At 34.4% G+C, this 16,800-nt stretch overlaps 1 protein-coding gene across 4 annotated transcripts in view; it reads left to right on the top strand.

Moving 5' to 3' along the window:
• Positions 1 to 16,800, top strand: part of LOC136036401 (uncharacterized) — a 425,531-nt gene that overhangs the window by 317,915 nt on the left and 90,816 nt on the right. For all 4 annotated transcript variants that reach the window (XM_065718603.1, XM_065718604.1, XM_065718606.1 and 1 more), the window contains one exon: positions 128 to 353. In XM_065718603.1, coding sequence (XP_065574675.1) covers positions 128 to 353 — 226 coding nt within the window. The remainder of the gene's footprint in view (positions 1 to 127; positions 354 to 16,800) is intronic.

The following is a 16,800-nucleotide window of genomic DNA, read 5'->3' on the forward strand; positions in this document are numbered from 1 at the left end:
TACATTTCTGATCTCTTCTTTGAGATGAAAGTTATCTGCTGATTATAAAGTGTGAATCTATTTGAGAAAGGGTTGTTCCCGGTCACTATTAGGAACAATAGAATGTCAAGTCATGGTTTTATTTCAGGCGTGAATTTGGCTTAGAAAGATTTGTTCCTGCTTCACTACTTGAAACAATGAAACGGAAGGAGCTGCATAAGCTTTTATCTCATAATTTGAAAAGCTACAGCGGAGGTACACTCACTTCAAGCGGCAGGAAACCTGTTTCAATTCTTCAGGCGAAATTGATGTACCTTCAAATTGTGCGTGAGCTACCCAGCTACGGTGCCAAGTGCTTTCCAATATCCTTACAGGTAAGAATATATTCCTCTTTACTCTTTTCTTCTTCTGCATAAATAACTAGCTTTTATTGTAATTTTCAACATATATTCCAATGGCAAATTGTACGGTAGCTATCCAGGTACGGTGCTAGATTCTTTTCTATATTGTTTAACGTAGAATATGCTCTCCATTCTTTTCATTCTCTGCATCAAAATAAGTGGTACTTAGTGAAGTTTCCATAATATTTTTAAATCAACTTTCTCGTTAGATAGCTGAATTTGATGCTAGACGCTATACACCAAATGCTAAAAATAATAATAGTAGTAGTAATAGTTGTAATAATAATTTATTCCCAGACACTACGAGTAGAATCAATCAGAAGCACACCAAATGTGTTGCTTGCGAGAGTGTGCTACTAAATGGAAAAAAACTGCAAATAAAGGTAATTGGAGCGCAGAGTATTAAAGGGGGAAATACCGTGCCGAGAAATGCTAACATGTATATTTGGTACAAAGTAAAACAACATAATATCATGATCCCGAAGCAAAAATAACCATAATGTCAATAATAATCAGAATAAGCAAAATAAATGAATGTTTTTCCAATATATTATTGTTAATTTTATGCCCAGTCTATCTCAATCTCCTTCAAAGGTATATTTACCCAATAGCTGCATAGGTAATTCATATTTAAATTGTTTAATGGTAATTCGTTAACACTTTGGCTGAGGTTTTTTCAATGGTGAATCCATCTTTATATTAGTGAAAAATCAGGCCTACTTGAAACTAGACGAGGAGCATCAATATTTCCTCTTGTCTGAGTAATGAATGTTATTGAACATGGTATAGAACGTTAGACATATTATGAAAAACTTCTGTAAAGTAATCTGTAAGGCACCCATTACAACACTTATACATAGAAACCAGTATATAAAAATCACAAAGTTCGGCTGCGGGTATTACATTAATTTTACAATATACTGGTCTCATCGACTGTGAGTTCCTTGTTTCAGAAAACGGTTTAACGGCAATATTCTACAGCGTACGTATTGAAAGTGTCGAAAGAAAAGTACCTTATGAAGGAAAAACATGTTTTCTTTACAATTAATCCTTAAATTGCGTGACAGAAATTACTACTAGTCTTTACGTGGTGCTTAAAGGACAATAGTATTGATTCTAATGTGCTTAAAGGACCTCAACTTCTGAAGAATTCTCTTCTTTAAAAGTATTCCTATAGTCCAAGAATAATAATATGAAAACCACGAAAAGATAACAAAATTTGAATTACGTGGAAGAAAGGTTGAGTTGGCTAGTATAGGTTCTGTGGATAAAGGGTGACATATTGCTAAGGGTCGTCCTTTTCAGCCAACCATCTAAGACCAAACGAAAAGAAAATCATCGTTAAATGGAGTGGGAGGGGGTCTCAAGGAAGAATTTAATGGAATTTAAAACTTCTTGGGAGGGTTTTAAAAAAAGAGGCTTTGAAGAGATTGGGATGGAAGAGGAGCGCATGTAGCTGTGTTAGCCTCAGATGCTTGGTGCTGCAATGACTTGATAGTATTATTAGCACTAGTAGTAGTAGTAGCAGCAGCAGTTGCAGCAGCAACAGTAGTAGTAGTGGTAGCTGTAGTAGTAGTAGTAGTAGTAGTAGTAGTAGTAGTAGTAGTAGTAGTAGTAGTAGTAGTAGTAGTAGTAGTAGTAGTAGTAGTGTTAGCATCTTTAGGTCAATCAGGTTTAACTTTAAAAGTAACCTTATCTTGGTCAATGCCGCATTAATTGCACAAGTAAGTGGGTGTTCATTTGGTACAACACACATCAATATCTACCATCAGTATATAAGGGTGTAATGATGCTGGTCCCAGAAAGTGTGTGATTGACTAAGTTTTAATTCTAAGCAATTATAACAATCCTAGGCATATTATTAAAAAGAATATAAAAAAGAAGTAGCAAATCATAAGTCATGAAATTTGTCTTTCCGTAATAGTATGTTGTGGTCCACAGTGTCGAAACCCTTGAGGATGGCTCAGACGGCGTTCGTAAAGTTCGTAAAGTCGTTCGCAATGTGTGTTTTCGTAAAGTTGTCGCCGCTCAAATGAGCCTTGTACTTTACGTGCTCTTTGAGCAGCAAACTATTCAAATTTCCTAAGCATTTCATATTTCGGAGAAAAACGTCTGAAGAGATAAGGAGCAATAGTTGCATTTTTGACATACTATAGTATCTGATATATGGTCTAAAGTCCAACCAAACAACAAAAGTAGTGTTCAACTCACCTGTAAACTGATCACCAAACTGATGGCACATAAGAGTACTGATCTCTTTGAATATGTTTTCAATACAGATCCTGGCTTTGTGTTTTCCTTGAGAAGACGGGTATATGACTGGCTTTTTTCGGACTAGAGAAATCGGCATATCTTCAGTTTCCTGATTCCACAGTTCCAAATCTGTTTAAAAGTTTTGCTCTGGAGCCCTTTCCCTATTGGTCAACTTTACGTTTACTAACTAAAGTTTAACTTTAATGCTTGCTAACGTAAAGGTTTACGGAAGGTTAACGAAGCAAATTTACGAACTTTGCGAACAAATTTACGAATTTTACGAACACCTTCCTTTAATCAAATCCAGAAACAAACCAGCTGCAAAAAGCTTTTTGTCAAAAGCTTTATTAATTGCCGAAATTATATGTGATTATGCCATCTATGTAAATTTACCATACTTGGACCCAAATTGAATTGGATGTGGCAGTTATACAGCCCCAACGAGCATAACGGGTAAAACGGAAATATGACCAATAGTTTCGATGACCATTCTTATTAACACTTCTAAATTTAAGAGTTATCCAAGCAACCTTCGAACAATGAGGAAATCTTCCCTATTTCAAACAAACAATAATAAGGGAAGCAAAAAGATTTGAAATATAAGGAAACGCTGTTTTTAACACAAATAGATTAAATCAATCATTACCAACCGACATATTTTTCATCCCAAAAAGTAATCTTTTGTGCTTCGTCATGAGAAACAGATTTCATAAACCTTGAAACATCAATTAGAGTCTCCATAAAATACTTCAAAGAAGGATCTTCATAAGAAGGTACACCATATGTGAAGATAAATTTGCGCATATTGTCGCAAATATGTTGAAGAAGAACATCCTATATTTCTTTAGGTTTATTTGATGACAAGCTGTCCTGTGCTAGTACTTTATAGGGGGAAATGGGATCTACTCTGGATATTAGGGTTGTAATTCCAAGTTTTAGCTCTGCTACCATAAGCTGTCTTGAATTTATACTTAAAATACACGTTTTTAGCACTTCTCAATAATTTATTAAGAGTCTTCCTACAGTTTTTCAGAATTTCTCGAATAAATTGGATCATTTTACTATTTCAGGAATTTTTGCAAAGTTGATTTTTTTTTTCTTTTCATTGCAATGTAACAAACAAGGTGACAGCCATGGTTCCTTCCTTAGGTTTCTTTTTTCTTTAATGCTCACGAGCCATCGTAAAGCGTCTTAAGGCACGTACCTCCGAAACAAGTGATTCTGCGACGAGCTTGCAGTTGTAACTTGCCTTAAAAGAAAAAGATACTTACAGTATTGGATTCTTCAGATCTATCCATTCAGCGAGCTAGAAATATGATATTACTTAGACTTCTTCTTAGAGAAGGGTCTAAAAATAAAAATTTAGAGAAGCTTAAAAACAGTAAAATAGTTCTTTTATAATGATTTTCAGTCAATTTTTGATGTATTTTTAGCCTAAAAATCTATGTAAACCAGATTTCAAAATTCTAATTTATTAGATGGATAGAACTGAATCTCAGCTATAGAGTACTAGCGATTTTTTGTCTTTTGTTGATATATTAAGAATGTAGTACGATAGAAAAACAACATAGCAGAGCTTCAACAGGAAGTATGTACCTTCACCATTATCAAAATCAGCACATCATGAAATTGTCGGAAACTCATATTTATATCGTTCCTATAATTCACAAAATTATTCCAATAAGCTTTTGCAACTTCCTGCTTCAATTTTTCAAGGTTACCAATATTAAACACAAATATTGGAGACTAAAAATTTTGGACCTAGGTCCAGGGAAATACAAACCTCCAGTCATGTAAACATATCAAAATTGTCTTATGCTTAGGTAAAATGTTGGATCTAGAAAAATCAAATTTCAAAAAACTTTCAAACAGTTTGTGGTAATGAACTGTAAGTAAGGAGTGACCCGGCTCAATAGTAACCGAAACTCTAAAAAACGGAATTTTTATACCAATAAATCAAACAGTTCGTGGTAACGAATTGTAGTAAGGAGCGACCCGGCTCAATAGTAAACGAAACTCTAAAAAACGGAACTTTGATGATAAAAGATACATCAAAAGAATCGAATTTTCACGCTGATTCTAAATATATTAAATAAAAAAAAACTAGTTTTTTTAACTGAAAGTAAGGAGCGACATTAAAACTTAAAACGAACAGAAATTACTCCGTATATGAAATAGGTTGCCCCCTCCGCAGTGCCTCGCTCTTTACGCTAAAGTTTGACTCTTTGCCACAATTCTACTTTTTAAAACAACTAAAAACTTTAGCGTAAAGAGCGTGGGACTGCGGAGGGGACAACCCATTTCATATACGGAGTAATTTCTGTTCGTTTTAAGTTTTAATGTCGCTCCTTACTTTCAGTTAAAAAAAACTAGTTTTTTTTTATTTAATTTCTGAACGTTTTTGAATTAATGCATGTTTGATTTTGGCTCTCCGCACATAAATTATTGAAATGAAATTAGTATATTAATTTTTTTTTGGCTAAATGGCTTTCTCTTAGTTTTGATCAGACGATTTTGAGAAATAAGGGGTGGGGAAGGAGGCCTAGCTGCCCTCCAATTTTTCGGTTACTTAAAAAGGCTACTAGAACTTTTAATATTCAACGAACGTTTTTATTAGTAAAAAATATACGTAACTTAAGAATTAACTTACGTAACAAACTTTTATATTCTTATATTTTTATTATGTGTTCGAGGGGGTTTGTACCCTCGTTAATACCTCGCTCTTTAAACTAAATCGTAAGTTTTGTTCCAATTCTTTAAGAATGACCCCTGAATCAAATAGGCCGTAGAATAAATAGTTGAAATCACTAAAAATATTTTAGCATAAAGAGCGAGGTATTTATCTCCTCCTAAATACCTCGCTCTTTATGCTAAAGTATTTTTAGAACCCTTCATATGCGTAATAATCTCTGTTTGTTTTAAATTTCAATGCTATTCCTTACTTTCATTTGAAAAAACGTTTTCATGTTTATTTTTTCACTGTTTTTTTTTATAGTAATGCTAGAAAATCCTGCGCCCTTTTCATTGAATTTTTTTCCCCCATGGCATATTTTTCCAAGGAAAGATCCTCCCACATAGCCCCCTCCCTCAACCCTACCCCCAAAACCAAAAAAATCCTCCTGAAAACGTCTGTACACTTCCCAATAACCATTATTATATGTAAACACTGGTTGAAGTTTGTAACTTGCAACCCCTCCCCCAGGGACTATGGGGGAGTAAATCATCCCCAAAAACATACTTATTAAGATTTTCGACTATGCCAAACAAAATGGCTATCTTAAAATTTTGATCCGTTGACTTTGGGAAAAAATGAGCGTGGGAGGGGGCCTAGATGCCCTCCAATTTTTTTGGTCACTTAAAAAGGGCACTAGAACTTTTCATTTCCGTTAGAATGAGCCCTCTTGCGACATTCTAGGACCACTTGGTCGATACGGTGACCCCTGGGAAAAAAAACAAACAAATAAACACGCACCCGTGATTTGTCTTCTGGCAAAAAATGCAAAATTCCACATTTTTGATTCTACGACTTTTAGGGGATGTTTCCCCCTATTTTCCTAAATAAGGCAAATTTTCTCAGGCTAGTAACTTTTGATGGCTAAGACTAAACTTGATGAAACTTATATATTTAAAATCAGCATTAAAATGCGATTCTTTTGATGTAGCTATTTATATCAAAATTCAATTTTTTAGAGTTTTGGTTACTATTGAGCCGGATCGCTCCTTACTACAGTTCGTTACCACGAACTGTTTGATAAGTTTCAATTAATTTAGTCTTTTTCATCAAAAGTTACGAGCCTGAGAAAATTTGCCTTATTTTGGAAAATAGGGGAACATCCCCTAAAAGTCATAGAATCTTAACGAAAATCACACCATCGCATTCGGCGTATCAGAGAACCCTATCGCATAAATTTCAAGCTCCTATCTAAACAAATGTGGAATTTCGTATTTTTTGCCAGAAGACAAATCACGGGTGCGTGTTTATTTGTTTGTTTTTTTTTCCCAGGGGTCACCGTATCGACCAAGTGGCCCTAGGGTGTCGCAAAAGGTCTCATTCTTAAGAAAATGAAAAGTTCTAGTGCCCTTTTTAAGTGATCAAAAAAATTGGAGGGCACCTAGGCCCCCTCCCACACTCATTTTTTTCCAAAAGTCAACGGATTAAAATTTTGAGATAGCCATTTTGCTCCACATAGTCAAAAACCATAATAACTATGTCTTTGGGAATGACTTACTGCCCCACAATCCCTGTGGGAGGGGCTGCAAGTTACAAACTTTGACCAGTGTTTACATATAGTAATGGTTATTGGGAAGTGTACAGACCTTTTCAGGTTTTTTTTTTGGTTTGGGGGGTGGGGTTGATGGGAGGGGGCTATGTGGGATGATCTTTCCTTGGAGGAATATGTCATGGGGGAAGAAAAATGCAATGAAAAGGGCGTAGGATTTTCTAGCATTACTATAAAAAACAATGAAAAAACAAACATGAAAACGTTTTTTCAATTGAAAGTAAGGAATAGCATTGAAATTTAAAACGAACAGAGATTATTACGCATATGAGTGGCTCTAAAACACTTTAGCATAAAGAGGGAGGTATTTAGGAGGAGATAAATACCTCGCTCTTTATGCTAAAGTATTTTTAGTAATTTCAACTATTTATTCTACGGCCTTTTTGATTCAGGGGTCATTCTTAAAGAATTGGGACAAAACTTACGATTTAGTGTAAAGAGCGAGGTATTAACGAGGGTACAAACCCCCTCGTACACATAATAAAAATATAAGAATATAAAAGTTTTGTTGCGTAAGTTAATTCTTAAGTTACGCTTATTTTTTACTAATAAAAACGTTCGTTAAAAAATTAAAAGTTCTAGTAGCCTTTTTAAGTAACCGAAAAATTGGAGGGCAGCTAGGCCTCCTTCCCAACACCTTATTTGTCAAAATCGTCTGATCAAAACTAAGAGAAAGCCATTTAGCCAAACAAAAAATTAATATACAAATTTCATTTCAATAATTTATGTGCGGAATGCCAAAATCAAACATTCATTAATTCAAAAATGTTCAGAAATTAAATAAAAAAACTAGTTTTTTTAACTGAAAGTAAGGAGCGACATTAAAACTCAAAACGAACAGAAATTACTCCGTATATGAAATGGGTTGTCCCCTCCGCAATCCCTCGCTCTTTACGCTAAAGTTTGACTCTTTGCCAGAATTCTACTTTTTAAAATAATTAGAAGCTTTAGCGTAAAGAGCGATGCGTTGAGGAGGGGACAACCCATTTCATATACGGAGTAATTTCTGTTCGTTTTGAGTTTTAATGTCGCTCCTTACTTTCAGTTAAAAAAAACTAGTTTTTTTTATTTAATACATCAAAAGAATTAGATTTTTACGTTGATTTTAAATATATAAGTTTCATCAAGTTTAGTCCTACCCTTGAAAAGTTACGAGTCTGAGAAAAACTGCCTTATTTAGAAAAAAGGAGGAAATATCCCCTAGAAGTCATAGAATTTTGATGAAAATCACACCATCAGATTCAGCGTATTCAAAATCCTGTTGTAAAAGTTTCAAGCTTCCATCTGTAAAAATGAGAAATTTTATATTCTTTGCCAGACGAAAGATCAAGGATGCCTGTTTTTTTTTTTGTACGTTTGCACCAGGGTTGATCGTATCGACTCAGTGGTCCTATAATTTTGCGAGACGGCTCATTCAAACGCAAACTAAAAGTTCTAGGGCCCTTTTTAGTGACCAAAAAATTGGAGGACAAATGGGCCTCCTCCTATGCTTAATTTTTTTCCCAGAGTCACCGGATCAAAATTTAGAGGTAACCGTTTTGTTCAGCATAGTCGAAATATCCAATAACTATGTCTTTGAGGACGACATAATCCCCCACAAGGAAGCGCTGCAAGTTATGAACTTTGACCATTGTTTACATATAGTATTGGTTATTGGTAAATATACAGACGTTTTCAGGGGGATTTTTTTGGTGGTAGTCTGGGGGATTCGGCTACGAAGGAGAAAAGGAAAAATTTTCTCCATGGAAAAAATTTTCATAGGGGAAGAAAATTTCTTTGTCGGGGGGCTGGATTTCCCAACATTGTTTAAAACAGTCAGAAATTAAACAACGAAAATATAACAGTGTCCAGAGTTTTAGTGCTAATGATTGACACTGTATATGTGTCCGAAATATTCAGTTATAATTTTACATTTGTTTCACTGTCGATTCAAAGGTTTCATCCCTATTTTGAACTCTTATATTTTCGTCATAGAAAGACAGTCTGATTCTCGAAGGTATCTACGTGAAATTAAAAAAAAAACAAGTTTTTTTAACTGACAGTAAGGAGTAACATTACAACTTAAGACGAACAGAAATTATTACGTATATGAAGGGGTCCGTACCCTTGTCAATACCTCGATCCTTACGCTAAAGTATTTTAGTAATTTCAAAAGAGCTAATTATTCTAATTAAACGACCTATGTGATTCGGGGGTCATTCTTAAAGAGTTGGAACAGAATTGGAACTTTAGCGTAAAGAGCGAGGTATTGACGAGGGGGCAAACTTCTTCATATTAGCTATATGAGAAAATTCACCCCCTCGTCAATACTTCGTCTCGTTACGCTAAAGTTCGAATTTTGTTAAATAATAGCCGATATAAGTAATAATTTGTTTTTGCTGTTTTCTGGCCAATCTTAGCATTTAATTGTATCTTAAGCAGCTTCATAACCATGATTATTATGTGATAATAAACCCAAGATATTGAATGCCTTCGGCTTGTGGTCGTTATTAAATAAAAAAAAACTTTTCTTCTTACATTCATGAAGAAAATCTTGTTGATTTTGTAACATTTACGTGTCTCTTATGGGTGTTAATATATTTAGACACCTCATTGGTCATATTATCCCCATATACTCGACATAGATAACTTCGAAGACCACACTGTCTTTCCATGACGAAAATATAACAGTTCAAAATAAGGATGAAACCTTTTATTCGACAGTGAAACAAATATAAAATTTTAACTGAATATTTCGGACACATGTACAGTGTCCATCATCAGTGTCCAGAGTTTTACTCTGGAATAAAAAAAAAACCTAGAGTTTTATCTACATGGAATTAGAAAAACCAACATGTTTTTTCAGCTGAAAATAAGGAGTAACATTACAACTTAAAACGAACAGAAATTATTACGAATATGAGGGGGTCCGTACCCTTGTCAATACCTCGATCTTTACGTTAAAGTATTTTAGTAATTTCAAAAAGCTAATTATTCTAATTAAACGACCTATGTAATTTAGGGGTCATTCCTAAAAGAAATGGAATAGAATTGGAACTTTAGCTTAAAGAGCGAGGTACTGACGAGGGGGCAAACTTCCTCATATTATGTATATTTGGAAATTCGCCCCCTCGTCAATATCTTGCTCGTTATGCTAAAGTTCAAATTTTGTTAAATAATCGTCGATATAAGCATCTTAATCTTAAGCAACTTCATAACTATGATTATTATGTGATAATAAACCAAATATATTGTATGCCTTCGGCTTGTGGTTGTTATTAAATAAAAAAACAAGTGTTTTTCCAAATGAAAGCAAAGAATAGCATTAAAACTTAAAACGAACGTAAATTATTAAATATATCTTTTAAAGATCTTTTCTTTCATTCATTTGATTATTGCTCAACTTTTGACTTTCATTTTCATAAAAATAGTTTCGAACTCCTTGGCCATGCTGTTACCATGCCTTACAAAATTAGTTCGAAAAATATTGCTATTTTAAGTTAAGCGGGACAATCTTTCCACGGAGAAATTTCTCGTGGAGGAAGGGAATTTTTCATTGAGGGGGAGCTGCCCAACATTACTTATAAATGATCAGCAAATAAATAAAAAATGTTTTTCAACTGGAAGTAAGAAGCAACATTAAAACTTAAAACGAACAGAAAATATTACGTATATAAGGGTTGCCTCTCCTCAATAGCTCGCTCTTACGCTATTTTTTTTCTAAACTTTTAAAGAGGTTACAGCCTTTGTGATTCAGGAGTCATTCTTAAACAACTGGAACAAAGTGAAACTCAGGTTATTATAAGGTTATTATTAGTTTAAAAAATAAAATTAATATGCAAGTTTTGTTTTAATTATTCATTTACGGTGAGCCAAGTTCAAAGCCTGCATTAATTCAAAAATGTTCAGAAACTAAATAATAAAAAACGAGCTTTTTTAACTGAAAGTAAGGAGCGACACTAAAACTTAAAACGAACAGAAATAAATTTCGTATACGAAAGGCGCTGTCCCCTCCTCAACACCCTGCTCTTTGAGCTAAGGTTTTTTAGTTGTTTTAACAAGTAGAGTTGTGAGAAAGAGTCAAACTTTAGCGTAAAGAGTAGGGCGTTGAGGAGGGGACTGTCCCTTTATATACGGGATAATTTTTGTTCGTTTTAAATTTTAATATCGCTCCTTACTTTCATTTAAAAAAAAACTTGTTTTTTTATTTAATGTCTATCAGGTTTCAAACCCGTGCGTCCGTTTATTAGTTGTAAAGAATAAACTATGAGACATGCAAAGCTGCTACAAATCCGTAGGGATACTAGTATTAAGTTTATGAAGGTCAATATTAAAATTACCTAGCATCGTAAATGGATTTCTCTAGTTGCATGAAAAGTCCATGAAAATTGGTATAAAGCCATATGATGGCTTATGCAATACAATAATAAATGCGTTTTTGACTTTGTTTCTAAGCTGTGGAAGTAATGGTTTAAATAACATTTTCCAGTTTACTGCTTGGTCATTTCTTACCACATCGTCAATGTCGCTTTCCTATCAAGCTCAAGAAGATCAATATTAAAATTACCGAGCATCATAAATGGATGCGAAACAGTTGGTAATTTCTCTAGCTGCTTATCCAGAAGATCCATGAAAATTGGTATAAAGCCATATGATGGCTTATGCAATACAATAATAAATGCGTTTTTGAGTTTGTTTCTAAACTGCGGATGCATTAGTTCAAATAACATTGTCCGGTATGCTACTAGGTCGTTTCTTACCGCATCATCAGTATCGCTTTGGATTTACGCTCCATTCCCTCAATTTTGTCTGAGTTGCATATTACTATGAAAGTATTCGTATCCTAGAATTTGTAAGAGAGATGAGTTTTTAGCCAAGTTCAAGTTAGATCCATAACCTGAAAGAGAGAAAACCTACGCATCTCATCAAAAAGTCAAAAATTAACCCTTAGTAGTTAAGGTGGAAAACTTTTAGGCCTCCCCCTCCACCATACTCAGGTGAATTCGATCTTTAAGCAGAATGCTTAAAACTAATAGATTTATGTTGCCATGCTATCCCAATATAAGAAATTCAGTGTTGCGGCTGAGTAAATATACCTTCAAAATCCATATTTGAAACTTCAACGCTTTTAAGACGGCTAATACTCTGGAAATTGGGATGATAATTACCCATATTCATTCTTTTTCAAAATACCTTCGATCCGCAGTTTTACTCCTCCAACCAAGGAAAAAAAATTAGAAAACAAAAAAAAACACAAAAAAATAACCGAAAAAGATCTATTTCAGAACAATAATAAAAAAAGAAGAGGCATCAAAAATACTACCTACCCTAACCCTTTATTATATCATTCGTCTAATGCAATGGGTCTCAAATTTTTAAACTCATGCAAACCTCAAATAAGTAACTAGACCTACGTTGCCCGGGCATCGTGAAGTGTTGTGGCAACCTTTGTCCGGCTTCGCTGGCTAAAGTGTTACGAGAGCAACACTTTGGCTTTGTTTCTTCGCTATCGATCAGTAATCACATGATCAAAGGCTATTCCTCAGCGTTGAAAAATCAACAGCAAAATAGTATCGAAAGAAGCGACTAAATTGACTTCGCAGCCGGTTGAACTTTATCCTTTTCAACCATAGACATCGTGACGGATGAAAACTCGGAACAATATCTTATATAATCTAGATGGTATTATAAAGCTATCCTTAACTTTTCAGGATCAAAATACCATAGATTACATTCTATTAATTATTACGAAACTATCTCATTGTTTTACATTCTCGTTTGTGCTTGTTTCTTCACTATCGGTTAAATGATGAAGTTGTCAGCCTATCGAAGTTTTCAAAACGGTATTTTCAAACAAGAACGCAATCAGTTATCACATGACCAAAGGCTATTCCTCAGCGTTGAAAAAACAACAACTACAAAATAATATCGAAAGAAGGGACTAAATTGACTTTGCAGCCAGTTGAACTTTATCCTTTTCAATCGTAGACATCGTGACGGATGAAAACTTGGAACAATATCTTATATAATCTAGTTGGTATTATAAAGCTATCCGTGACTTTTCAGGATGAAAATACCATAGGTGACACTAATTATTGCGAAACTACCTCATTGTTTTACGTTATCGTTTGTACCCATGCGTAAACAGTCAATTCTATCAGATTTAAAGAGATAGAATACAATGTGCACCAATTTACACAAATTTCTAGCTCAAACTGAACAGATTCTTACTTACAAGTTTATTACTAGCCAGAACATGATAGACATCAGATTCACCGGAAACAAATAAATGGGTACACCAACTAGCAAAAGTTGCAAACCCCTCATCACTGAAGATGAATGTAGCCCAACAGCAGATTATTACTTACATTTATTACACTGGAACCAAATTGGTTTAACCATCAAATACACCGGAAACAAATAATAGGTACACCAACTGGCAAAAGTGGCAAACCCTCATTGCCGAAGATGATTATGAGTTAACAGCCGTTTCTCGCCCAAAGTGAACTGATTCTTACTTATAAGTCCCTCTCCCGTGATAGGTATCAAGTTCACCGGAAACAAATAAATGGGTACACCAACTAGCATAGTTGCAAACCCCTCATCGATGAAGTTGATTGTAGCCTAACACCAAATTATTGCTTATAAGTCCCCTACATGTCTTACCACTGGAACCAAATTGGTTTTACCATCAAATACACTTGGAAACAAATAATAGATACACCAACTAGCAAAAGTTGCTAACCCTCATTGCCTAAGGTGGTTATTGCCTAACACAGGGAGGACTTGCTTACAAGTCCTCTATATGTCTCATAATTTGTATCGGTCTAGATTTCGTTTTAGTGTGTACCTTACTACTGAAGTTGTCAACTCCTTGCAACTTTCAAACTGGTATACCTCACCAAAAAATGGATGTCTTACACTTTGATCAGCTCATCAAGAGCTATCGATTGCTGTCGAAAAAAAAATTCTATCTGTCTTAGTTCAAAAGTTGACTTTTTTTTTGTCGTAGGCCAACTTTCTAACGTCACCACTTAGAAAGGAGCAAAGGATAAGCTCCAATTTCTTTAGCAATGAGAGAACTTTTAAAGTTTATTAGGCACATCTGATACCATTTCTCTACCGCAATCCCAAGTCCGAAAAACCGAATGATAAACTCAGCTGAAATCACGAACAGAAATGGATAAAAATAATAGATGGCAGCACTTTTGGACCCGTGGGAAAATGCCACATTTTTGCTTCTTTAAATTTTTCTATTTATCACTCAAAGAAGATATATTGGCTGTGGGGCCGGGTAACTGCCGCATTTATTTAACGCTTATAGATTTTAGTCCATCTTCAATTTGAAAGTGGTGCCTGCCTGCTTGCCTGCTACAACGGAGCTTTCCACTCGAAAGCAGAAACATGCTTTGATGAAACGAAAGCTTGGCTGCACAACTTCAGATGCTCCTCTCTGACATAGACGATATAACTCCACTTCACTTCGCACACCATAGGCTTTGGCTCGTGGACAAGCAAAAACCATCCTTTTTGGCCCCAGGAAAGAGTTCTGCGGAGCTTTCCAAAATGTAATGTCATATTCATCAATCTGGCCTGAGGTCCGCACTTTCCGTAAAAACCGCAAAGGTTAGACCCTCACCAGTTTCCAGGAATAAGCTGAGATCGCAACACAAATAACACATATAATCTAACATAGTCAAACATTTAAAAATTTATTACTCTTAAAATAACCCGCAAAAGACCTACTTAACTATAGTAGCAGACCCTTTGCATAGGGCTTCCTTGCGTGCAATACACACACGAGGGTTGACATAATCACCAAGCAAAATTGACGTTGCATTTTGATTTTACAACGCATTATTTTCATTTCCAATCAATGTGACACGATTGGTCACTCCACTCAAATCATTTTTATTTTAAAAGTTTGTGCTCAAGCGTTTCAATATTTGGACCATGACCATTCGTACTGGACCATTTCTAGGATTTTCTTAATATTTTTTGCTTTTAACATATGACTATCAGCAAAAATTTTATCATCAGAATCACTTGAAAAGTTCATCACAGGGTAAAATAAGTCAGCTTCTGTTCGATTACGCTTGCTTCTAACCCTGCTTCTAACAAAATCAAAATAAAGACTACTCGCCTAGATTTGTATGAACTTACTTTTGACCAACGTTTCGTCACAGCGTGCAAATTTGTATATGACATCAAAAACCTAACACAGGTAATTTTTTAGTTATTATAATTGTAAGTATTGAAACTGTGCTATAGTAATGGTAATTAATGTAATTTTCAGCACAGTTATTGAAAGAATCTGCTTACAGATTAACGGCAGTTAACACTATATTCTATATGATAGACGCCAATAAACGGTAATTTTATGGTAATCATGCATAGCATATACTAACAGTATATTTACCATAAATAGTTATGGTAATCGTCTGAACATTTTGAAGAAATTTTCTTATATTAAAATAGAATCTAATGATGCATTAAAAATCCTATATGCTAGACATCATTTGTATTATATAAGCATGCGTGCTATAAGTCATCGAAAACTAATCAGTTTAAAAATTGAATAAACATCATTTGACAAATCTCGAGAATTAACTAGACTAGGGAAAAAAGGAATAATTGTGAACCTTTATCTTTATCAATAAGATAATTAATAGGATAATTGATTTATACAATAAGTTGATATGATACTAGCCAGCCAGTGCGTTCACTATCATCGAACTTTCTGATGTTTTTATAGAATGTTATGAAACTTATAATTCTGCTATTTGTTATTAAACACTATGCTTACAAAAGACTAAGATATTCCATTTCTTACATATTTTGTAACTCGTTTGATTGTTAGCTTTAATTAGTAATCTATATATATGACTTAGAAACTACACGGCATTTAGGGTGCTGTTTTGAAGCACCCAAAACGGATTGAAAATCCGTTTTGCTTATGCTCCCTTAAAGAAATTAAACAAAAAAACAAGTTTTTCCAACTGAAAGTAAGGAGCGACATTAAAACCTAAAATGAGCAAAATTACTTTGTATATGAAAGGGGCTGTCCCCTCCTCAACTTCTTGCTCTTTACGCTAAAGTTTGACTCTTTGTAACAGTTTTACTTTTTGAAACTAAAAAACTTTTAGTTTATAGACGGAAAGACAGTGCAGTCTAAGAAATTACTCACTAGCTTCAAATTAGATGGCGTTTAGAAGCAGAAATTTGAATCTGAGGATGTTTATGGACTTAGTTATTTGGTAGCAAGTTTGTTTTACGAAAAAGTTGCAATATTTTTCTCAAATATTCAGTAAAGATCAAGTAAAAATTTGTAAAAAATCTAAACTGATAATATTTGTGGTTACAAATGTGTTCGTTTGAGATTTGGAACTTAGTAGTATCATCTTTTTCGTGATTATCATACCACTAGCCAACCAATAGCAGTTTAAAACAGATTTTTTTTTTTAAATCACGGTTTCACTCACGCATCAGTTTCTTTCAATAATAATGTAAAATTTAGTGGACTCCAAAGTCACCAATATAAATGAACTTGGGCCTTAAATTCATGAGAGACACTGATTATTAATTGTAGGAAAATGGGCTCATCTGCCAAAAGCTAAAAGAGATTTAACATAAGAGGTTCCTACAAGCCATAGCACAAAAAATAGACACATTCAACTTTGGGTAGCGCAAGTACTGACCACCTAATTCTCTGCCTTCGGCTGGGAGTGCCATGGATTCCTCTTTTCCCGTGCTGGTCAACTTTATAAAATAGTCAGAGAAACAGCAGTTCAAAGGCGTTACCTAACACGACATAAAACTTGTGGAGAAACTAAAATGTGATGAGTTTCTTATGGGCCTTCGACTATTATTAATAACAAATTGTTTTCAAGACTATCAAAAGCTACTTT

This window comes from Artemia franciscana, chromosome 15 (assembly GCF_032884065.1).
Source record: "Artemia franciscana chromosome 15, ASM3288406v1, whole genome shotgun sequence".
NCBI classification, from domain to species: Eukaryota; Metazoa; Arthropoda; class Branchiopoda; order Anostraca; family Artemiidae; genus Artemia; species Artemia franciscana.